At 42.0% G+C, this 25,080-nt stretch overlaps 1 protein-coding gene across 2 annotated transcripts in view; it reads right to left on the bottom strand.

Annotated features, from left to right (window-relative positions):
* Positions 1-6,521: 6,521 nt before the first annotated feature.
* Positions 6,522-25,080, bottom strand: part of Map3k1 (mitogen-activated protein kinase kinase kinase 1) — a 68,427-nt gene continuing 49,868 nt past the window's right edge. For both annotated transcript variants that reach the window (XM_075976067.1, XM_075976066.1), the window contains exons 7-20: positions 23,711-23,832; positions 23,094-23,175; positions 22,686-22,869; positions 20,627-20,878; positions 19,045-19,166; positions 18,072-18,163; positions 17,693-17,882; positions 16,180-17,431; positions 15,497-15,649; positions 14,576-14,738; positions 12,912-13,043; positions 11,440-11,582; positions 10,631-10,762; positions 6,522-9,024 (exon numbers count right to left, since the gene is read on the bottom strand). In XM_075976067.1, coding sequence (XP_075832182.1) covers positions 8,875-9,024; positions 10,631-10,762; positions 11,440-11,582; positions 12,912-13,043; positions 14,576-14,738; positions 15,497-15,649; positions 16,180-17,431; positions 17,693-17,882; positions 18,072-18,163; positions 19,045-19,166; positions 20,627-20,878; positions 22,686-22,869; positions 23,094-23,175; positions 23,711-23,832 — 3,169 coding nt within the window. In that variant the 3' untranslated portion in view covers positions 6,522-8,874. The remainder of the gene's footprint in view (positions 9,025-10,630; positions 10,763-11,439; positions 11,583-12,911; positions 13,044-14,575; positions 14,739-15,496; positions 15,650-16,179; positions 17,432-17,692; positions 17,883-18,071; positions 18,164-19,044; positions 19,167-20,626; positions 20,879-22,685; positions 22,870-23,093; positions 23,176-23,710; positions 23,833-25,080) is intronic.

Here is a 25,080-nt window from a genome sequence, read left to right as displayed (position 1 = left end):
ATGTATAGAATTTTATTGTTGATACTTAGTGGGTCGTAACTATTTTCCATCCATCAGTAATTAAATATTCAGGGTCCCTTAAATTCTTTGAAGATGAGTATTTTCCTGTGGAGATAAGAAAAGAACCCTGCCCCCAACCGATCTGTAAACCTTACTCTCAGTATGCTCGCCATCCTTGTGAATGAATTGTTATTTATCTTTTCCAAGTGACTTCTCTTCTTCAAACCGAACCTTTATTAATTTTGACGGTATCTATAATTTTTCCTCACCTGTGGAGATAACTGTTTAGTAGGTGCAGGGGACAGAAAATAACAGGCACTGGGCTGCAAGAGAAGTTTGGTTTTTTTTTTGTTTGTTTTGTTTTTAAAACTGAAGGTAAATTCTTTTTAAAAGTCTAGTCAAACCAAAGACTATTCAGACTCCCAAGTATTTTTTCTAATTTTTAATTTTGGAAATTTGTCATTCTGAAGTATATAAAGGTTCCTCCCTCTTTCTGCACCCTTGCCCCCCCCCCTCTGTGTGTGTGTGTGTGTGTGTGTGTGAGTGATGGGGTTGAGGGGCTGGGTGGTGGGTGGGCGAAATACTTCATCGGATTGTCAGAATTCTCAGGGCTTGATGCACCTGCTGACCGAGGTCTATCAGATGGGGCGGTTGTCCTCAGGTGATGGGCTCAGCGCTTAGGCATTGAAGGCGAGGCCACCAATCACATTCCCTTCATGGCCTGAGCTGAGCCTCATGCCACCTGAAACTTTCTGATATGTCGGAGTTTAGCTCTTTCCCTCTCCATGACCGCTTCCCTATGGCTGTCGTCCACCTCAGTCTGTGTCAAGTTGTCCCCAGCTTCCCTGACTTGCTATTGTTATTGGCCTCTCCAGGGTAGCTTAGTCCTAAACAATAGCTGTCTTCTCAAAATAGTACTGTACACATTCTTCTGAGATGCTGGTGTAATACAGTGGTCCTCCTCTCTACTGCTAGCTCAGTCACCTGCTAGCTTGGTCAACTAACTTGAGTGTTTTAGCCTCTGTATTAGTCCCTGAGAACATAGAAATAAAGATATACTGTCTGTGGTAGTTTGAATGTAATTGGCCCCTCACGGGGACTGGTACTATTAGGAAGTGTGGCTTTGTTGGAGTAGGTATGGCCTTGTTGGAAGAAGTGTGTCACTGTGGGGGCAGACTTTAAGGTTTCCTGTGTTCAAGATACTGCCCAGTGTCAGAGATACTTCCTGTCGCCTTCTGATCAAGATGTAGCCAGCATCATGTCTGCCTGCATGCCCCCATGATGATAATAATGGACTGAACTTCTGAACTGTAAGTCCTCACCTCAGTTAAATGTTTTATTAGAGTTACTGTCATGGTGTTTCTTCACAGCAATAGAAACCCTAACTAAGGCCAGGTAGTGGTGATGCATGCCTTGTCTTTAATTCCAGAACTCAGAAGGCAGAGGCAGGCAGATCTCTGTAAGTTTGAGACTAGACTGGTTTACAAAGTGAATTCCAGAACATCCAGAGCTGTTACACAGAGGAACCCTGTCTCAAAAAAAAAAAAAAGAAAGAAAGAAAGAAAGAAAGAAAGAAAGAAAGAAAGAAAGAAAGAAAGAAAGAAAAGAAAAGAAAAAAGAAACAAACAAACAAAAATCCTCAAGCATCATACACTGGGGAAGGAGCAAAGGAAATTGATGGGTACTAAGATGTTATGGAAGAGGATCATATTAGCCTGAGTAGGCGTGGTTTCTTAGAAGAATTAAGAGTCTTCCCGGCTGGAGAGATGACTCAGCAGTTAAGAGCTTCATTGCTCTACGGAGACCAGGGTTCAGTTCCCAGCACCCACATGGGAGCTTCCAACTTGTCTGTATCTCCAGTCTAGAGGATCTGATGCCCTCTTTTGACTTCAGTGGGCACATATATACATGCCAGCAAACACTCCTAACAAAGATGAATTGTAAAAGTGAGCAATGTTAAAGAGAAAGTAGGAGTGAGCCCAGGTTCTAGGAGGGGCAGGATGTCCTGGTAGAAGCATTTGAAGAGATCATGCTGGTGCTGGAACCAGCAATGGCTGGTAAAATAGCACACCCATAAGCTGGGTGTCAGGAGGGCGGAGCTGAACAGGCAGCAGGTCATGCAAAGAACCCTTTAAGCTATGGTAACTGCATCCATGCCAATTGTAAGGTACAGGTTATACTCATTCTTCCCCCTAGGCAAGCATCTTGACTACATCTTGTACATCATCTTCATGCCCACATATTCCCATGGCTCTTAGTTAAGCACGGCCTTATTCCTTTCTTTCTGCTCCATTGGTGTGTTCCTTGTCATTCATCTTCAGAGACTTGGTGTTCTTGTGTTAGTTTTTTTTTTCCTGTGACAAAATGGCTGTGATTAAACAACAACACAGAAAGAGCTCCTTTGGCTCCCAGTTTCAGAGGTCCATGGTGTGGTGGCTCTCTTGCTTTAAGGCCTGTGGCGGGGCAGAAACACCTAGTGGTGCCAGAGGAAAGCTGCAAGAAAGCGGGTGGTGAGATAGGAAGAAGCCAGAGATGAGCTATACATCTATCTAATTTGTGGTAAGGCAGGCTGGTCTTGAATTCTTGTTTCTTTTTGAGACAGGATCTTTCTTCATAGTCCTGGCTGTCCTGAAATTCACTATGTAGTCCAAACTGGCCCAAAAACTCACAGAAATCTGTCTGCCTCTGTCTCCCAAGTGCTGGGACAAAAGGTATGTGCCACCACTGCCAACTGGCCTTGAATTCTTGATTCTCCAATCTTAGTTCCTAAGTGTTGGGATTATAGGCATAGACCAATATACTTGACTATTTTCAATGTTTAGACATCAGGAAATTTGACATACAATCTAGATAACCATTTTCTTTTGAAGATTTAAGGGCTTTGGCAGCATGGAACTATCATTCTAACATGACAAACATTACACCCCTTAGACATGAAGCTGGCATGAATTCTCAGGTTTGCTGTGAACCTTTACTAGGCTTTTCTAGTACCACAGGTCTTTGACTTTGTAACCATTAGGTCACTTGTTCAGACAAATATACAACCATATCCACTGTGTGCTAGGTACAGTTCAAGGCTATTTCCGTAAGTTCTCTATTATTCACAACATGGTGGCTTCCATTTTATAGTAGACAGGGAGGATCAGAAAGCCTTGTATGTGAGGGCACAGATCTCTGTGCCTTCTGCCTCATTTGTCTTTACACCTAACTGCTTCAAAAATTAAAAGTTTAGCCGGGCGATGGTGGTGCGCGCCTTTAATCCCAGCACTCGGGAGGCAGAGGCAGGCGGATCTCTGTGAGTTCGAGACCAGCCTGGTCTACAGAGCTAGTTCCAGGACAGGCTCCAAAGTCACAGAGAAACCCTGTCTTGAAAAAAAAAAAACCCAAAAAAAAATTAAAAGTTTATCCAACACAGTATTATTCTGCAACCCCACTCCTGGGTGTGTGTGTGTGTGTGTGTGTGTGTGTGTGTGTGTCATGTGTAGATGCCTCTAAGCATGAACACCAGAATGTCAAATGAAGCATGTGCACTCACATGTTTGTTTAAGCACAATCTGCAATATCAAGAAGTGCAATCAACCTAAATGTTGACCAACTGATGAACACATCTAGAAGTGTGGCACAGACATAGAGTGCAGTGCATTTCAACTATAAAAACAATGAAATCCGTCATCTAGGACAGCACAGATGGGAACTGAGCTCACGATGCTGAGTGAAATTTACCAGCACAGGCAGAGAAGTACCACATGATCTCTCACAGAATTTATAAAAGCTGATCCCCTGGAAGTTGGGAGTAGAAGGTGGTTACCAGAGGCTGAGGGGAGTAGTGGGGCTGGGGGGAAAGGATGGGCATTAAGTTATAGTTAGAAACCACAAAGAAGTTAGGCTTTTGGCACAGGTCTAAGATCCCGGTTACTCAGGAGATGGTATGAGGTAGTTCAAAAGTTCAAGGCCAACCTGGGCAACTTAGTCATACTCTGTATCAAAGCTAAAAAGGGCTAAGGATAGAGCTCAAAGGTAGAACATTAGCATACAGAAGGGCCTAGGTTTATCACCAGTGTCACCAAAAATAAAGGAATAAGACTGTCTGGTGTACACTGTAGTGTGAGTATGGATAATGACACTTTTTTAAAAAAAAATAGTAAGTTTTAAAATGGTTTCAGCATGGAGAAATGTTTGGGATGTTTACCTTGAATGTGAAAAGCATACATGTATAAAAATAAAAATTAAATCTTAAAACTACACACATAGAAACATCACATAGTAACTCATGAATTTTGATGCATCTCGGCAGTTAAAAGGCATGCATACACAGATTACTTAAGACCATGAAAAGCTGGGTGTGGGGGTATAGCCTTTAATACTAGTACCTAGAATGCAAAGGCAGACAGAAGTGCGTCCCAGGACAATCAAAGCTTCACAATAAGAACCTGTCTTAAAAAACAAAACAATGACAAAAAAAAAGTTCAGTAAGAAACAAAGCTCCCAGGAGCAGTGATGACACCATAGGGGTTAGGAGTCCACAAAAGGAAGGCTCTTTCTGTGAAACCTAGGTATGAGAATCAAGAGGCTGCTTCCATAGGGGAGAGAGGTGGGGAATAAGCTAGTACATTGGGAATGATTACAGCCACAGTTCTTGGAGAAAAGAATCATAAATTTAGGAAGTAGAAAAACTTCACTGAATCTGCTGTTTGGTCAAAACCATGGTACATAGGGTGTAGCTATGCGCATGTGGGTTTATGCACTGTACCCCATTCTGCACGTATGCACACTGTACATTCTAATTCTGTGAGAAGGGCTGGCCACACAGTAGCCACTGGCCTATCTTTCACATGGATGCTTATTCAAATTTAACATAATTACTGGGCAGTAGATTTAGGTTTGACATTTTCTCATGTTTTCCGTTTGTCTCACCTATTCTTTACTCTTTCTCTCTTTGGTGTTGAGACTGGGTTTCTCTATGTAGCCTTGGCTGTCCTGGAACCCCATCCGTAGAGCAGGCTGGCCTTGAATTCACACGGAGATCCATCTGCCACTGCCTCCTGAGCACTTTTAATTCCCCCTTTTCTTCTTTCTTTGGGGTTGAGTGTTTTTACATTTATTTTATCTCTTTGAGACAGGGTTTCTATGAGTAACTCTGGCTGTCCTGGAACTCACACTGAAGAGCAAGCTGGCCTTGTTCTCAAAGGAGATCTGCCTGCCTCTGCCACCGGAGTGCTGGGATTAATGTTGTTTGCCACCATGCCCTGCTTACATCTATTTTTTAATATATAACTAATGATGTTACACATTCATGGGGTACCATGTGCTGTTTGGTACATGTATATTTAATTTTTAAATGCTATTGCCCATCAAAGGAATCAACGCTCTTTGGGAAGAGTGGGCTGCTCCAAGGACTACACAAGACAAATACACAAGACGGACCTAAACATTAAGTATTCACAGACTAATGATGGCCTGTTGTGAAAGTAATCTTGGTTGTAACTTGACTGGCTCTGAAATCAATTAAGAGACATGCTCCTGGAAGGATCTGAGAAGTGCCTTCTAGTGGCAACCTGTATTTAAGGAGGTCCCAGGAAAAGCTGCCTTTTCTTGCCTGCCTTCACCTTTTGCTGGTACCGTTACTGCTGCCGCTACCAAACCTGCTTCTTCAGCCTTCCTACATAGTTGGAAAACCAGTAGTTCTCCAGAAATCTTTCAGGCCTTCAGTGTCAGATGGGATTGCTGAGGCGCTCAGCCTCCTGGACTGAGCAGTTTACCAGTGCCTCCTAGAGAGTATCGGAGCACACTAGCCAAGAACAGAGATGCTACCCTCAGAAACTGACATTCTGTCACTGCCACTGATTTGTGACAACTTGAGCAAATTCATGAAAATATACAATAAGTAAATGGAAGAAATTGCTCCCTAATAGCAAAATACAGTTGACACATGTTGAGAAATGAGGAAATGAAAAGAAAAACCACAATTTGGCATCAATTAGGGTAGTATCACAAGCATGTAGGCTAAGAGCACATAGCTAAACTGGCTGACAAGTGCTACTTCTGCGGTCTCAAAGTCTCCCTCACGGAGGACTTAATGTGAAGGTGTCTGTTGGTTGAAAAGGGGAAACAGTGGCTTCACAGTGCTGCTCAGGTCATCGCAGCAGCACAGGAACAAATGGGCGGTGTGGCCCCTTCTGGCCATCATGTCGAAAGCACAGCACTGCCCACAGTATTCCAGCCACCTGCAATCCCCAATCCAACAAGGAAGTGCCACACTTAGACTGAGGGTCTTCCATAAGCTGATAGCCAATATAATCATAAAAACGCGAAGGTCAAGGAAGGAGGAAGGTATGGTTCGAAACTGAAAGAGACTAAGAAAACAGGACAGTAAAGGCGCCCTGCGACCCTGTTGTGCAGCTTCTGCTATAGAGGTGTGAGCAGGCACTGGGTAGAGCAGGATGAGAGGCAGAGATCCTTTGTGGTGCTTTCACAACTTTCCTACTAGTATAAAATTATTTAAAAAACCCAAAGTACCAGTCAACTTTTGTTCAAAAACTTTTATTTACTATAAAGACAAAACACCAAAATAGGTACAAATACTATAAAATTGGTTCAAAGGGGTAAAAATTTTAATTAAAATATCTTGATATATTTAAAATAACAAAGGATACATTTAAGCCAAATTTTCTTAACCCAGAGGTTTTCTGTAGCATTTGCTTACACAGTAAGGTGCTAATAGAAGTTAGCCCTTAAGCCCTGGAAGTCTTAGGAATCATAGTCACACAGCATATAGAATGTCATTGTGAGAGCGAACTTTGGCAGAAGAAATTTAAATCTACAGGACACCTGAGGTAGTAGAAACCGGAATAAACAGCAGTAGACGTTATTTACAACTCGAGTACCAAATAACATTAAAAACACAAACATAATTACACAGTACAATTTTCAGTCCAGCTTTGATCCAAAGAAAATAAGAATATTACATCACATTTGCATCGAAAACAAAATACCACAATTACCAGCAAGCTGAGGGAACTGCAAACAAACTCAAACACAGTGATCTTGACATCTGGAGACAGTTTGAGTTTGAAATGTGGTGGGCATGTTGATCTACACAGTAATACTGATTAGCTGAGGTTCCTCAGTTTAGACAGTTTACACCTCTGTCAGACACAGTGCTAATCTGACCAATGATCTTCCAGTATATAAAATGGCAAGAGTGCATCCTTTAAAGCTTGCACACGAGACTCGGAAACAATCTTATTAGAATCGTGAAAATTCTAAGTAGTCAAAAAAGTGAAAATAAAAAAGGAAGTCAAGTACAACACATTTAGCATTACCAAACTTCACATTTCTGAATTATTTTTAACTCTTCAAATATTGCCAATCTTCCAAAACAAAGGAATGTAACATTTCACTAAGAAGCACATTCACATAAAAACTGCCTTTGAAAATGATCTGCAATATATCCCTGTAAACTTATCTTGGAACTTATTTTGCTTCCAATTTGTGTAGTACATGTCAAATGTACTACATATAATATAGCTTATTTAGTTTATCCTGAGTCTTTGAGAATAACCAATTCTATTTCACACTGGCTTCTGAAGAGTTAAAACTTAACATTTCAAAGTTACATTTAATAGCTAATCAGTACTTGATTTAAAAGACAGACATGCAAAAGTCTACCATTTTGCTTCAGGATTCCATGCATCTGAATTAACTCAAAGTTAAGACAATTAAATAGTTGTGCAAATTTCAGGAATTAGTGTGTAAATGAAATTCAACTTTTCTTTCTGAGCATTTTCTAAATGCAAAGTAAATTTATTGTTTGTTTAAAAATGTTACTGATTGATAGGTAAGTAAATGAGTTTATCAGCCAGGTCTAGTATAAAACATCATACATGGCAGAAGGAAAATAGCAGTTATGTTATAATCAGTGGGCATGAATGATGGATTGTTACAAAGAGGAAGATTTAAATAGTATGAATTTCCTATAGGCAAGCAAAATAATATGAAATAGTTCAGCTAACTTTCAGGTAATCTCGCCCTGCCTTGTGCTGACTCTGAAGTGAGGATGTACTTAACCCGCATGGTGAGGGCAGGCTGATTCACGAAGCCAGTATTTCATTATACGCCTATGAGAAGAAAACACAACTCTTGCAATAGGCACAGATTTTAAAAACTAGTTCACACCTACTTATATCTTTTTTTTTCTGGTTTGAAGAGATCACCTTTCCCTGAATATTAAACACAAATGAAGGTGAAATGAAAATACAGAACCATATTTTCCAAAAACGAAATGAACGGGCCAACAGTAAAATGCACAATGAACCACAATCAACCACAAGTAAAAAAAAAAAAAAGTCAACTATGGGTGATAAAGAAGTTAATAACTTTTAAAAACACATGTATTTACTGCTGCTCATAGCATACTCTGACCTAAAAGAGGCAGACACTGATTTTTTTATAGCCAGTGACAAAAAACCCAAACGGAACTGCAGAACCTCCTGCTGTGCTCACCCGACGAAATGGAAGAAGTGACACATGAAAACAGATCCTGAGCCCTCAGCTGCTAATATTGCTGAAAAAGTGCTCTAAAAATAAATTTATGCTTCTGTTATTTAGTTATGCAAACTCCATCGCTTTCCTGTTCACCTAGAGCCAGTCCTTTGAAAGGCACGGTTTACAGTTTCTGCACAAGTTGTGGACTTTTGCATATTGAGCTTAGGTACAGATCATGATTTGTCAATCACATACTTAGGTAAGGGTTCGCTACTGGCCTCATCTCTAGCTGTTCAGTGGCATGATGGCCAGTAGATTATCAACGTGGCTGCCCACAAGTTCTTTTTATTCTTTCGTTGTTGCACATCCTGTCTCCACTATAGTTAACAACTACCAAGTCGTACGGAAGACAGGATGCTTCAGTAGCTCTCTTGATGGAGGTCTGTCCTGAGGTTGAAGTTCTAAACAACGCAGAGCCACATCACGCAGACCTGGGGACAGATGTGATGGGATGGATGGCGCAGTAGTCGCACTGGCGATCTGCAGGAGACAAAACCAGAGCACTGAACTTTCCATAATAACTCTGCACAGAACACAGGCATCATTTTCATAGCCTCTATCAGTGTGCACCTATCTGGTAATACAGGGTGTTCTTCCTCGGTGTTGGACAAATCCTGATTCTTTGTACCAAAAAGTACAAACAACTTTTTATTTCTCTTTTGAGCACAGGCTGCTGGATCTTTCTTCAGGCACAGTTGTGCACCACCAAGCCCAGAGAAGAGCTGACAATTCTATAAACAGGTAGAGAATGAATCTAAATAATGTAAACCTACCTACTTACTCATAATCACAATAAAACTCTCCCTTTTCCTCACCTTAGCAACTTCATGGATCATTACTGAAAAAATGCAAAATGACAGAATCAAAAAAAAACCTTAAAAAGGCTGAGATCTAGAAACACTGAGTGGATGCACACACCCGTGATCCCCTAGTGTCTATCTAGAGACACTGAGTGGATGCATATGCTTCTTAACACACCATAAGACAAAAACCAAACCAAAATGACATCCCTTTGTACCTGCCCAAGAGTAATTACTCACTGCTCGTTTTTCCTTCACAGGGAAAAAAAAATCCCCCAATATTTCTGTTGAATACCTCATTTAATTCATGTTTTAAGTGTTCTAGCCATAGTACACTGCCTGGCCCTAAATTTGAAACATTTTGAACCATGGAGTAAATTTCTTATAAGGAGCACAGTTAAGTCAAAAAAGTGCACTGAAGATTTTGGAAGTAGAGCCAGGTGTGGTGGGGCACACCTTTAATCCCAGCACTCAGGTAGATCAGACCAGCCAGGACTACATAGGGACCCTGTCTCACTGCCCTCCTTCCAAAACAAAACAAAACTGGGGAGTAGGACTAGGGAACTGGCTGAGTGGGAAAAATGCTTGCCATGCAAGCTTGATGGTCTGAGCTGGGATCCCCAGAACCCATGTAAAAAACCAGGTATGCTAGCTGGGAGGTGGTGGAGCATGCCTTTTAATCCCAGCACTCGGGAGTTCCAGGACAGGCCCCACGGCTAAGCGGAGCAACCTTGTCTTGAAAAACCAAAATCACAAATCAAAAACAAACAACATCAACAAAAGAACCCAGATATGAGAATGCTTGTCTGTGAGTCTAGCACCCCTACAGTAAGACTGGGGGCAGGAGAATCTTCTACAAGTTTATAGGCCAGAAATCCTGGACTATGCAGTACTGTGGCCAACAAAAGTATCTCTCCTCCAATGAGAGGGAGAGCAAGGGCCAACTCCTAGGCTGTCCTCTTATCTCCACACATGGCATGGCACGCACATACTCTCATATACAAACATCTATATACATAATCCATACACAAAAATAAGAAAACAGGTATCATTTTTAAATTGGTTGACAGAGACCAGCAACCATCTGTCCCTGCAATTTCAGGGAATCTGACTCCCTTTTCTGGCCTCTGCAGCCACCAGACACGCATGAGCTACACAAACATATGTGCAGGCAAAATACTCACACACCTAACAGCAAACAAACAAACAATGATTAGTAGGGACAATTCATGGGAATCTGACTTCTACCAATTTCAGTACAAAAAAATTTGTCACCTCATAATTACCTTAAATATCAAAGCAAGATGATTGGAGTGTTTTTCTGCATTCCAAGGTGGTTTTGCACAAGCCATTTCTATAATAGCGCAGCCAACACTCCATACATCACAGCTCCTACCATACTGCTGACCTCTTAGTACCTGAAACAAAGCAGTTAATTTGGAAATGTGACTATGTGATTTACTTAAGAGAGATCTATTTCTTTATGTATGAGTTCAGAGCAAATAGTGGTACAAACAGCAATTACATGAACTACTTGAAATCCCATTAACAAGCTTAATATCCACATGGCACAGAGATAAATATCACAGGATTCCAAAGCAGCCCCCTCCTCCTAAACAGTGGGGCAAGGGAACAAGTCATCACTCTACTGAGACGAAGAGCTATGAGCTCAGGAGAGGCCACATTCACAGTGCGTGCTGTGTTAAGACCCCGGCAGACAAGGCCAGCTCTGGCTTACCTCCCTTCAGGAAGGAAAGGTAACTTTTGCGTATTGCTACCACACGTAGTTTTGTTTTACTATAAAACAACTATGATGAACTAACCCCACAATTTTGTGTTAAATTTGCTTTGTGTTAAGTTCATGTTAATTGTGTTGAAGAAGCCTTTAAGCAAATGTATGAAGATTTATCTTTTGTAATCTTGTTAAGAAAAACGGAAAGGCGGAAAGGAAGGTACTAAACTACAGGGTACTATTAAAAACCAACTTCTAGGGTCATGGACTTGCAATCAGTAAGTTTGTTCTGAATCTTACTGTGAAATACTCTGGCACAATGTCCCACAGGACTGTTACGTTACACACAAAGCCACTTCTTACCTCAGGTGCCATGAATGCAATTGTCCCCAGTAACTGTCCCTGAAACTCCCCTGCACCGGTTCCTTTTGATGCCAACCTGGCAGCAGCTCCAAAATCTGCAATTCTCAGCCTCTGCCCTGTGCTGTCAATGAGCAGATTGGCACCTGTCAACAGAAACAGCAGATGACCTGGCATGTTAAAATCAAGTAAGGACTTGCTGAGAGCCTCCTGAAGTTCCACTAATGAACTAAACAATGTAGGTACAGTCACAGCCTCAGGGAAAGCTGCTTGTGTCTTCCTTGTTCCATTTCTGCTGAAGGCACACTAGTGCTCTTTAGGGTAACTAACCTAAAGCCTCAAGAGAAAATTCTGAAGGTCAAAGTCATAAGGCCCACAGAGATAAAGGAATACACTTAAAGACCCATTAAAGAACAGATTAAAACCCTTAAAATGATGATTTTGGCAAAATCTATCTAGAATTCAAATTTTGGTACAATTTACATTTTAGAACCAAGTAGTGTTGATACATACTAACATACGCCAATTTAAACTATATGCTTATTTCATAACCATAGTTTTAAAAGTCAATATTCTAAACATTACTCCAATACTCAAGAGAGTCCTAACAAAAATGTCAAATTGCCTTTAATAAATTTTTTTTTTCCGAGACAGGGTTTCTCTATGTAGCTTTGGAGCCAGTCCTAGCTCTTGTAGACCAGGTTGGCCTCAAACTCACGGGGATCTGCCTGCCTCTGCCTCCTAAGTGCTGAGATTAAAGGCATGCGCCACCACCGCCCAGCTAATAAATATAGTCTTAACTGCAAGATTTGACAGGACTGACTGACTTACTTCTCCCCCACCCTCCACATCCTCTTAAAAGGATTTCTCTGTGTAAACCGCACTGGCTGTCTAGGAACTTTCTCTGTAGACCAGGCTGGCCTAGAACTCACAGATATCTGCCTGTCTCTGCCTCCCAAATTCTGGGATTTAAGGTGTCACCACCACCAGCCAGCTATGGCTTTTTTTAAGTTTATGATGTACCAATTATCTCAGAAAAACCAAGAACAGGGATGTCCTGGAGATACAACATAATGCCAAGACGGGATCAGAACCCTCGGTGCTACACTTCTTGTCAATCACACCCGTTTCTTGTATTGAACACACTGCCCTACGTAATGAGAAAGGTGGGCTGAAGACCTTTTTTTGTTTTTTGAGACAGGGTTTCTCTGTGTAGCCCTGGCTGTCCTAGAGCTCGCTCTGTAGACCTGGTTGCTCTTGAACTTAGAGATCTGCTTGTCTCTGCCTCCCAAGTACTGGGATTAAAGGAGTGCACCACCACTGCCTGGTGACTAAAGACTCTTAAGGGTCCTTTTAGTTCTAATAGTCAGAGGATTATTTAATACCAAACTTAAAAACTTGTGTTAGAAACCATCACAGGTCAAGGTTAAAGATTACGTTTGCCTTCTTGTCATGAGGAAACACTGGGCTCTTACCTTTGACATCTCTGTGAATGATCTGGTTCTCGTGGAGATACGAAAGGCCACGGAGTAACTGCTCAGTATAGTTAATGACTACGGACTCCTTGAAAGCTCCGTATTTACTCAAGAGATGAGCCACAGACCCTCCTGAAAGACAAGCAGAATTGTGTGAACCTGACCAGAACTACACTTGTTTATTGCACTCTAGTTTCTTAAGCTTACACTATGAGCTCATATGAAATGTTAAACTCTTAGTGTATCAGAAGTAAAATTGATTTCCTATATTACCTCAAACTGTAAATTAGGAAACATTTTCTACAGAACCCTAATGAAACCAGGGTCAAGATTTCATGAAACACTAAAAGTTATACATTTTAGACTGAACTATTTCGGCAATGTAGAATCTTTCTTTTTCAATCTAAGTGTATAAACTATTACAGAATTAAGTAAACAACACTGACCATTTATTTAGCAGAAGGTAAAGAGCAGGGGAGGAGCAAGAAGGCAGTCAAGCATCAAATACCACGCACAAGCTCTGATGGGACAAGCCAAAAACTCAATGAGCCTCACTTCTAGATACTTGTAAGAGCCAACCTATAGGTTCTGTATGTCCCACTCCCAAAAAAAAACAAAAAAAACAAACCAGGGAAGTAAGGGACTGGAGAACTCTTGGATGTCCCTGGGGAGACAGCTCAGTAGTTAGAGTGCCTGCCATGCATGTATGGAGACCTGAGTTCAATCCCCAGAACTAACACTAAAAACCCAGGCATGGTGGTATGTGACTGTAGCCTCAGTATGGGTCAGCCAGCTCAGCACATCTGATGAGCTTCAGGTTCAGAGGGACCCTGCCTGTCTCGAAAAACAAAGGTGAAGAGGGACTGAGGAAACACACCCACCACCTTGGATCAGATACCCACATGCACACATGTGCACACACAAGTGCAAACATCCACACTAGTAAGCACACATCAACATGAACTAGAAATGTACTCTTAAATCACACAAGAACTTAAATAATTGCCTAAATAAGCTAGCTTTCCCATCTTAAGTCACTGTTATACATATTACAGAAGTAAATTCAGTCTGTGTTTAAGAGGATGAGGCTTAACTTTATGCCTCACTACTGTTTTATCTGCAGGAAGGTTTTCAAATTATATATTAATTTATTTCATTTAGTTTTTTTTGAGACAGATTCTCACCTATTATAGCATGGGCTGAGCTTGAACAGACCACTCTCCTGCCTCAGCCTCTTGAGTGCTCTGACTGCAGGCACATGTCCTTCTCAATAACTTTATTTTTATACTGTTAGAGACATTTTTTAAACTGATGACTATTCAGAAAAATATTGAATTTATATTATCCAGGTTTGAAACAAAATAAAACAAAACAAAATCACTCTTAAGAAAGGTTGCTGGGTTAGAGATTATCACTTAGCAGTAAAGTACTTGCCTAGCCTGTACAAGGCTCTGGGCTCAATGCCAAGTACAACGAAACAAAACACCAAGATGGAAAGACTTTAAGGTTTACTATATTTAAGATATAAATACTTTTTGTGTATACTTGTATATTAGGAATAATTTATTTTTGGAAACCCAATAGTATTTGTTTTTAAATGAAGCATTCAATAAGGAGAGGGAAGCTGAGTCTGCGTGCTCACTCACGCTCTCCACTGCGCATACCCGCCATCCACTCGATGAAGAGGTTGTAGTTGCTCTTTTCACACGTGGCACCCAGCATCCTGATGATGTTCGGATGGTTCAGGTGGCTCATCATTCTGATCTCTTCCCTTAATGCTTCCACCACTTCTTCCTGCTCAGAAGACGTGTTTCTGACGTAAGTCACCTGTTTTAATAAACATGTTAACAAGGTTTTGAGTTTTGATGTTCTTTGTTTTCAAAATAACCTGATCTAAAACAGACAAATCCAAACTATTTTAAATATAGACAACAAATGGCATTTACCCTCATGGATAAAGGGTTCTTTACATAAAACCAACAAATCAACAGGGAAACACAAGTCAGGTACTTTTAAACAACAAGGATATAGCTTAATAAACTGTAAAAAAATTAGGAAAATGATAAAAGGTGAGGGTGCTGTAGCCAAGATTGCAACTATAGATAAACAGTAAAAATGAGAAAAGCCAACTACAGAGGAATAAACAATAAGTTTAATGAAAAGTCATTATTTTTGCATTTTGTATGCTCATTCTATGTATTATGTAGATACGCTCATCGTAGAAGGCAAATGACAGACTGAGACACCATCAACTGGCACAGGCGGTGAGGGGCAGAACGACAAACCATTGTTCTGACCATCCTGATACTGTATCTTACAATGATCAGCCTCAACTTTTAATAACAGAATTTATGTGTGTGCTGCTTTTTGCAACATCTACTTTGAGCCTGAAGCTTTTCAAAACTGTCAAGTGTGGTGGCATAATCCTGTAATCCCAACACTAGGGAAGTGGAGGCATGACGGCCCCAAGCTCGGAGAGCAAAGCAGACACAGGTGACACTGGAGCACGAAGACACAGCGTCTCATCCTCTGTCCTAGCTGCACATTCCTCATTGCAATCTGAACCCTGTGCTCCCGATACCAACCTGTTTAACAGCCATTAACGTTCCAGTCCCCACATCCTGTGCTTGGTAACAAGAAGAAAATGCTCCAAGGCCTATTTGCTGCCCTTTCAGCCATTCGGTGTCTTCTCTATAAGGCTGTTTTGCTTTGGTATGCCCTGGCAGAGTCTCTGGGGTCTGCATACAAGATAAAAGCAACCATTTTACTTTTAAAAGAGCATGATCTTGGGCTGGAGAGATGGTTCAGTGGTTAAGAGCACTGGCTGTTCTTCCAGAGGTCCTGAGTTCAATTCTCAGCAATCACATGGTAGCTCACAACCATCTGTAATGAGATCTGGCTCCCTCTTCTGGCGTGCGGGCATACGTGGAGGCAGAATGTTGTATACATAATAAATAAATAAATTTTAATAAAAAAAAGAGCATAATCTTGTAAAATTAGTCTGTTAACTACTGAAATTCCCAAACCACCTATAAATTTGATCTCTGAATGGACAATGTTAACAACAGTATCAAAGGTATAAGTGATAGTCATTTCAGAATCAGTCAGAAGTACCTCAGAAATGTGCTGAGTACTGCCATTGCAATGACTCAAAATTATTACTACACACTTAATTATATACGGAAAACTCTTGCAGTCATCTCAAAAGCACCATTTCTCCTAGATCTTAACATGTCCCAAGGAAACTGAGAGTGAAGACTATACTCACATCCTGCTGGATGATGATGATATCTTCTCCATTTTCCACCTGCAGCTGAGGAACTATGGGGAGGGCATCTTGGGATGCTGACATTGCCATGGCAATTGCTAAAGCTTCTTCTTCTTCAGCTTCCATCTTTTCTTTGCACTTTTGATTATGATTGACATCATCTTTGTACGTATCATCATTTTCAGCCTTTTCAGGAGAGAGGACAGCAACTTCAGACTTAAAAGTGACTGTTGTGTCACTTGAAGGCATGGATGCTTCAAGAAGGTCCTCAATACTGGAGTTGAGCTCGGTGTTGACATCTAGTCTGCACTTGTCCTCCACTGGGGTGAATACTGTCTCGTCGCTGGGGATAACGGCGTCACCACTGTTGCTGCCATCGCCTTTGGAAGCACTGCTCAGGTCAAGTGTCATGCTATTTTTTGAGGCATCCCCCAGTTTGCTTGTGCTACCTGGGACGGGTCGAGATGGCTTTGGCCTGTGTATGTTACTGGAGGGTGGGGGTCTTGACTGGGTAAAGACTGGAGAGAGTTTATCTGAGTCTCTGTTTTCAGAGCAGTTCCTCTGGAACTGTAGAGAAAACTTGCGCTGTGTTTGAGGAGACGCGGAAGGAATTTTGCAGGGAACAAATGCCTGAGGTCTATGCTTAGAAACATCTGTTACAGAGCCAGCTGGAACAGATGGGGCAGATGAACAAGGGGTTGATACTGCTGGAAACATCTGGGAATGAGATAAAGGAGAAGAGTTCAAACACTGACTGTGGGGTCTGCCTTTTGTTTGAACCATTGGCTTTGGTTGTTCTGTTGTAGTTGAACTAGGAAGTCCTACGGAAATGCCAGCCAGTCTGTCAGAAATGTCCTCTGAACTGACACTCAGTCTTGTAGCACATAATCCTTTTCCAGTTTTCTCTAAATGGACCGTGTGCTGATGGGAACCGTTCTCTGGATAGTTGGTAGGGCCCACTGCCTGCAAGAAGCTGTCCTGTTGGTCATCCAAAGTGTCTTCCACACCCATCTGGATGACCTCAGCAATCTCTACCTCCTCCGCAATCACCAGCAAACGCCGGCGCATTCTGGTGAAGTGAGTGGAATCAGAAGCAGTCAGCATCATTACCAGCTTGGAAAACACAGCGGGCACTGAAGTCACCATTCTTGCAGAACTCAAATATATCCTTCGAGAGAGTTTGCCAACCATTGAGTGGGAATTATCAATGGACTGCAAAGTGAAGGTCAAGAGGGACAGCAGCTTCTTATACCTGAAAGACAAACAAAGCAAAGCGCCTTCAATTAGCAGACAAGTACAAATTACTGAAAAAATACGTACATTTCTTAAAAGGCAACTCATAGCATGCCCTTGTACACAAAAACCATTTTGGTACAAAGAATTTGTGAATGTTTAACTAAAAGTAGCCTACTCTTCAGTTTTTATAATCAAGGACTAAGGTATTAGTATACACCACTAGAGGGATATGTGAGCAACTAGGAAGAGGGGTACTGATTTCCACAAGAAAGATTACCTGATTTCAACAGGCTCAGCTTGAGAGACGTCAGTACTGACGATATGAGGATAAAATTCAGCAGGAAATTCCAACAGCAATCTGTCTATAAGACACAGGCGGCCTAGGAGTTCTTGCCAGCTGTTTGATTCAGCTTGGTTTCCAAGAATACAACTTAAGACATAATCAACACCACCAACACCAATGGATCCTACAGAAGTAAAAACAAATGATGGAGAAACAGTGTCATAGAATTAAATTAACTCCTATTTTAAAAACAGTTGAGTGAATGAATCAATTTATAAAATTACTTCAATATTTTATAACAGTCCTATGCGAAATCTTAGGTTCAGGAAAACAGTAAGTTGTGCTATACGAACTTTAAAGTAGAAGTCATTACCAGCTTTCAGTATTTCTCTCCCAACTGCCAATTCTCCTGCTTGGCCCTTGCACAGCTCCAGCAGTGTTGATATGGACAGCTGACTCGTGCGGCTACAAAGAAACCAAAGTGACCTTTATTAATTCCTGGCAGTGGGTCAACAACTCACTGATGAGGAGCAAATATTATGAGATCTCTCTGCAGTATTTCCTATATTTTCAATTGTTCAAGCAATTACCTGGGATAAACAACCAACTGCAGAGCTCCAGAAAGTGGGCTGCTCAACACCTGCCATTTGAACCCATCCTCGTACTGAAAAACATCATCTGCCCTGCTCAAGGACACACTCCCCACACAACTAACTCGTGACTGGACAGAAAACCAGAGGGAGAGCACTCTAAGAGCAGCAGCAGAAGCAAAGCAAGGGAGGTGGAAGAGTGGTGGCCAGTCAAGCCGTGCTGCAGTGTGCAGACAGGAACTCCAAGCAGTACCAACCACGGCTCATCAAACAGAGGTGAGCTTGACTGGCCACCGATCTAAAGGAGGCGTGGCCTGCGCTCACTTTTACTGTCACCGCTCTTCATTGTCAGTTTTGAAGATACCATGGGAAGATATGAACTTCCAAAGTTAAAAACGCTCATAATGACAACACAATCCATAACTAATGGAACAGGACTCCTTTCGGACCCACGGAGGCAGAGACGGGATGTGACACATGTTCTCTGAAGCAAGTTCACTCCTATGGTTCTAAAGGCCACTCAGTGTTCTTGTCGCCTGGGTTTCAGACTAACACATCACATGTGCAGCCCCACGCAGTCTGCTGGCCTAGCTTTTACCTGCCACTGGGGTTTCTTTCCCTAGTCCTTACAAGCTCTAAGCCCTATGTTTTAATTTCGATCTCATATTACAAAATAATAATATTCGAAGATTCACTAGTACAGGTGTATCAAATACTAAGTATGGGGGGGGCAGGAATTTTAAAGTGAAGCCTTACCTATTGGCATCTGCACACTTGACCAGGATGGTGTCTACAACTGGCCGGAGAAGTCTCTGAAGCTTGACTCTTTCTGCCAGACTGTGGCAGGGTGTATATACCAGCATGGCTCGCAGTGTTTTCTGGGGAGGAAAGAGACCTGAAGGTTAGTTTAACTACATTCAAAATGCATCAAATAAAATGTCCCAAGCTGAGATAATCTGATAATTATTTCTGGATAATTATTCAGAAATGGATAACCCAGTGGTGCTAACCAGAGCACTGGTGCATGATTTCAGCTGGAGGTGGAATCAAGGTTTCTAACATCTGCTCCAAGTCCAGACGTCCTTGGCTACTTCCAGCTCAACTAACATGGTGCTCTAGTTGTAAAAGGTTTTTGAGGTCACTGAACTCTGACCCCAATTTATATTCATAGTCACTTATACTTCTCAGAAGGAACATTCACTAGACCCAACTATGAGGGTGTTAGGGAAAAAAAAATTACAAGAGACTGAAGTTTAAACAGATTAGGTAAGAAATTAGACCAGTGAGATGGCTCAGTGACCAATGGCACTTGTCACCAAACCTGACAGTCTTGAGTTTGAGCCCCTGAACCCCATGGAGCTAACCAGTTTCTGCCAGTGCCTTCTTATTTCCACAGGCGGCTGTGGAACACACACCCTATCCCTCTCCACTAACTAGGCAGGGATTCTTGAGGGTGTGTGAATTTGAGCTCCAGGGGTCATGTGGCAGTGTCTGAAGACTGTTGTGGTGAGCATCTTAACTGTGAGAAGATGTGAGCCGTGTACTGTGTGTATGCGACTGAAGACTGTTGTGGTGAGCATCTTAACTGTGAGAAGATGTGAGCCGTGTACTGTGTGTATACGCCTGTCTTTCCCAGCCTCTTGACAGGTTGCAATGTGGCCGAGTCTCTGCCACTGTGACTTCTCTACCATGCTGGGCCGTCACCAGAACTGTGAGCCACAACAAACCCTTCCTTCCTGAAGTTTTTCTTGTCACAGTCACTGGAAAGAAACCGAGAGAATATGGGACCGTTTTCTGTAAAAATCTTCTGAATTTTCTCACATGTTTACTGAAGCCAAGAACAATTTTTATTAAAAATAAATATTCATTAATGTTTTCATGCAGCAAAACAAACAAACAACAAAACTCAAAGGAAACTTTCTAACTCTTGTCTTGCCTGGTTGTTTCTGTTTCCTGAGACAGGGTCTCCTATTTCCCAGGCTAGCACGGAACTCCCAGGATAGCTCAAGATCAACTTAACTCCTGATCCTCTACCCTCCCCCTTCATCACCATCAAGAAGTTTGGTTATATATAATGTACTCATTCAAGAAAATATATGAATAGCAAGACATTATTACTACACAGGATAAAAGTAAATAAGAAATCATGAGCAGATTAAAATGAGCAAAATTATATAGAGATAAGATGGGATATTGCAATTTCTTAGAACTATGGGATAAAAAATTGATTTTCTAAAGTTAATTTAGGTAAAGTATTTATTGTTTCTTAAATTTGATACCTACAAAAGACCAAAGAAAGAAAGCTCATAAAGATATGGTTATGGAATAATGTACTTACTAAAGCAGCAACGTACACTTTGTAGACAGGGTCGGCACAGACTATGGACAAGACGCTGCAGCACGCCTCCACCACATCCCCTGAGATACTGGTCTGGGAAGACCCGCTGGCGGCTCCTCCAGAATTTCCAGTGCTCTCCCCGTTTGCCAACAACAGGGCCCCACTAACGTCGTGAGAAAGACGCCGGAGGGCCATCTCTCTTACATTCCAGTTTCTAGAAAATAAGCAGCCGACGAGTTCCATCCCAAAGACCTATAATGAACAAACACAATGTGATGAGAAATTAATGAACCTATGGTAAATTAAGAACGGTTTCTGATAATTAAAGAAAAATCGGCCACTTCCCGATTCTTTATTACACTTGATAATTTTTTGATTATCAAATTTTTACAATTAAAAACTTTAGTAATATAGACACATTCTTATGTGGGGGCATGGGTGTATACATATGTGCATGTTTGCACACTGTGGAGGCCAGGGGTCAACCTCGGGTGGTGTTTCCAGAAGCTGTTCACTTTGGCTTTCTTTTTTGAGATGGAGTCTTCTCGTAGGCTCACCAATTAGGCTAGCCTAACTGGTCACTGAGCCCCACAGGTCCACCTGTCTCACCTTCCCAGAGCTGGGACTTCAAGCACACCAACACAGCCAGCTTTCTCCAGGAGGCTGCACATCAAATGCAGGGTACCCTGCAAACACTTTCTCCAGGAGGCTGGACATCAAACGCAGGGTACCCTGCAAACACTTGACTACCTGCCCAGCGCCTTGACTGTCAACTCCATGGTATTTAGAAATGTCTGGCATGTCTACTGAGGACTTTCTCTTTTCTCTCTTTCTCTTGGTTTTTCCAAGACAAGGTTCTCTGTGTAGCCCTGGCTGTTCTGGAACTAGCTTTGTAAACCAGCCTGCCTTTGCCTCCCAAGTGCTAGGATTAAGGGCTGCGTACCACCTCCCTGGCTGCACTGACTCTAAATTAGGTTAGTTGAGACAGGAAGACCCGCCCTACATGTGGTCAGCACCAGTTCATGAGCTGAGGTCCTTGGTCGGAATAAGGAGAAATGAGCTGACGAGCTACTCCTCTCCCTTTGCTTCTGGCCTGGTCCTGTAGCCATGCTTGCCTCCATGGCCGGCTGTATGCTCTGAACTGTAAATTCCAACAAACCCTTTGCTCTATGATTACTTCCTCAGGTATCTGGTCACAGCAACAAGACACATGACTAAAGCATGGTGTCGCTCAACTTGAAACGCTAGTTACTTCAACACATAGGACATGACCTTCTTGCACTGCCTCAGTTTCAATCCACCTTACAGGATGCCCTAAGGCATAAGCAAAACACAGCCAATGAGAGCCTTGCCAGAATGGCACCTAACAGCTCAGAATCCACTCAGAGTTCTCTGAGATCCTCAGACAGACAGGGCCTTTTCAGAAAACTGTTCACAAACCAGATGGAAGAACAAAGATGTGTTTATAAACTCTGTGGATTTGATCAGCTTGGTAAGGAGCAGGGGGCTAACATGGAGAGTGTGTGTCAAGGCTCACAACGCAGAAAGGCGGCGCATTCTATGATGGAGTTAATGTCTTACAACTGGCTTCATTACCATCTCACTACCTCTCCTGGGAGCAACATTTAAAAATATAGCAAGCATCCAGCAACCAATGAAATAATTTTTAAGTTGGCCAACCAAAATCTGTGTTTACTGAAGACGAGAAACTGTTCTGAGGAGGTAAAGGCAACCAAAACGCCAAACCCAAGAACATTCTAAATCCTTATTTATCCTCTCAGCAAGTGCCTGTTATATAGCAGCATACAGGAAAGAGAAACTGGGTTTAAATGGCAGCAAATAGAATCACTTGTCAGGAATGGGGGTTAAACATGGGGCAAGTCAGCATCAAAGAGGAGAATTTTCCTTCCTTGAACAGCCTTTTACACATCTAGGTAGGTGAAAACTACAAAGGAATTAACCCAAGGGCCAGGAGTCACACTAGCGAAGCGTTTTCCTAAATTAGAAGCAACCGAGGGAAAGGACAAGCACAAGAGCTGAACAACGAAGAACTGCTCACCTGGATCCACGGCTCAGCCAGCTCTTTGTAAGCAGGAGGGATCTGCTGGGTTCCATAGTGAGTAAGGTTAAAGTTGCTTTCTTGGTTCCTTCTTTGCAACCCAGCCACAGGCTGCTGTGGGGAGACAGGCTGCGGTACAGCTCGCAGGGAGGCAGGGGAATCCACTGGACTCGACAGCTCGTGGCTAAAATCAAAGATTACAAAACTTGTTGCAAAATATTAACAGAAGTCACACTTGGCACTTTGAGACAAGGCTTCACTGTAGCTCAGGCTAGCCTTGAATTCATGATCCTCCTGCCTCAGCCTCCCAAGAGCCGGGATCACATGTGTATGCTACCATGAGAGGCTAGAGAATGTCATTTCAAATTTTTGTTAAATATATACCAATCAGTAATTCAAAATTCTTACCTGTAGAAGTCATGGGATCTCCACTTAGATCTACAAAGGGGACATATTAAAGGTTCTCTATTTCTTCTACATTCTTCTGCCCCTGAAAAATATAAAGAAAAAACATTACAAAAATGTAAAACTTAACATTAAGTATTTCTAAATCCCGAGTATTCATAACAGCTAATGTAAGACTTGCTATGGTGGGAGTCTCACAGTCTGGTAGGGTATCAATCTGAAAGCTGGCCAATGCACCAGAGCCAACTATTCCGATGCTCATACCTACAGAAATGCTGCTTTATCACTCAGGACAGCACCATGCTCACCATCCTTCCAATCACTCTCCCCTACTCGGTTCTGTGGCTAATCTTTCGATTCACCCTATGGAAAGCCCTCCCACGTCACCCACCTCCTTCCCAGCTCACAGCTTTGGGCTGGGAAATTTTAGGTTTGCATGCCTTCCATTTCCACCTGCATCACCCTATATACACTGCACTTTTACATCTACACAGATCCTAAATCCTAATTTGCTAAAAACTTCACAGGGAGCTTAAGCAGGCCTTTCTTCTGCTCTCCTTAGTCTCCCCACAAGCCATGCTGCAATCATGAACAAGCATGGGCACAGACGAGCCACCTACAGATTGACATGCAGTGGTGGTGCAGTTTGTTCCGGCAGCCATCTTCACACACCGTCAGGCTTTCCTCATCCAGCATGCCCAACAAGCAGATGGGACACATTTGTTCCTCTTCGTCCTTTATGCTGCGAGGGAGGGAAGCAGAACACTGAGCACCAAGTTGTACTCCTCTGGACTATGCACCTATCAACCAGAGAGCGCTGTCTGACAGCCCCACCTGATAACTGCAGAGCACCTCTCTCTCCTACCAATACACAGTAATTTAGAAGTAGATCCACAACTGTGGTGAGTCAGGCTGTTCTCACTGTGAATGCAAGTCAATGCAGGAACTATAACCCATACATATACATACAGATGTAAAAAGTAAGAGGAAGTGGATTTCACTACGGCACCTCCACACTTATGTCATTATACTCTATTCTAATTCATCCTTTTCCTACCTTTCTCCTCTCTACCAGTGTATTTTTTTCTTAAGCATTTTTCAAAATGTTAGTGGGTTTGCTAGTCTCTCTTTCTGCATTTTATCTATACACTGAGGTTCTAGATCATCTTTGGAGTCTCTCTTTCTGCATTTTATCTATACACTGAGGTTCTAGATCATCTTTGGAGTCTCTCTTTCTGCAGTTTATCTATACACTGAGGTTCTAGGATCATCTTTGGAGTCTCTCTCTCTGCAGTTTATCTATACACTGAGGTTCGAGATCATCTTTGGAGTCTCTCTTTCTGCAGTTTATCTATACACTGAGGTTCTAGATCATCTTTGCTAGTCTCTCTGCAGTTTATCTATACACTGAGGTTCGAGATCATCTTTACACTTTCAGTTTTTGGAGCCGTTTTGTGCATTTTCCATTTGCTTTAATTTTTTTATTTTGAATTTTAATGCAAGTGTATGAGTGCTTTGCTTGTATGTATATATATGTGCCACGCTCATGCCTTGTGACTGTAGAGGCCAGAAGAAAGTGTCGGATCCCCTGGAACTGGAGCTATAGACGGTTGTAAGCTGCCGTGGGGGTGCTGGGAACTGAACCTGGGTCCTCTGGAATAGCAGCTGATGCTCTAACTGCTGGTCCACCTCTCCAGCCCCTGTGTCTATTTTCTATTCTTTGGAAATACTATTTGAAATTTTTATAATATTAGATCCCCAGTGTTTAGTGTTTTCTTTTTATTGATTTTAGTTTTTCCATAAAAATATGTGACTACATGGAACAAAAACTTATACACTATATATATTTCAATATGACAAACGTTGGTGTCTACACTGCTGATATGCCAATGCACCTAGAAACCTCAAATTCCAGCCCACACTAAGAAAGTGTCTTTGATTGTCTTCTGATTTAAGCTATCTAGCTTTAAACATTTGTTCTCTTTCTTCA

This window comes from Microtus pennsylvanicus, chromosome 6 (genome assembly GCF_037038515.1).
Source record: "Microtus pennsylvanicus isolate mMicPen1 chromosome 6, mMicPen1.hap1, whole genome shotgun sequence".
Lineage (NCBI taxonomy): Eukaryota > Metazoa > Chordata > Mammalia > Rodentia > Cricetidae > Microtus > Microtus pennsylvanicus.
The sequence above is the reverse complement of the archived record's forward strand: the minus strand, read 5'-3'. Positions and strand labels throughout refer to the sequence as shown.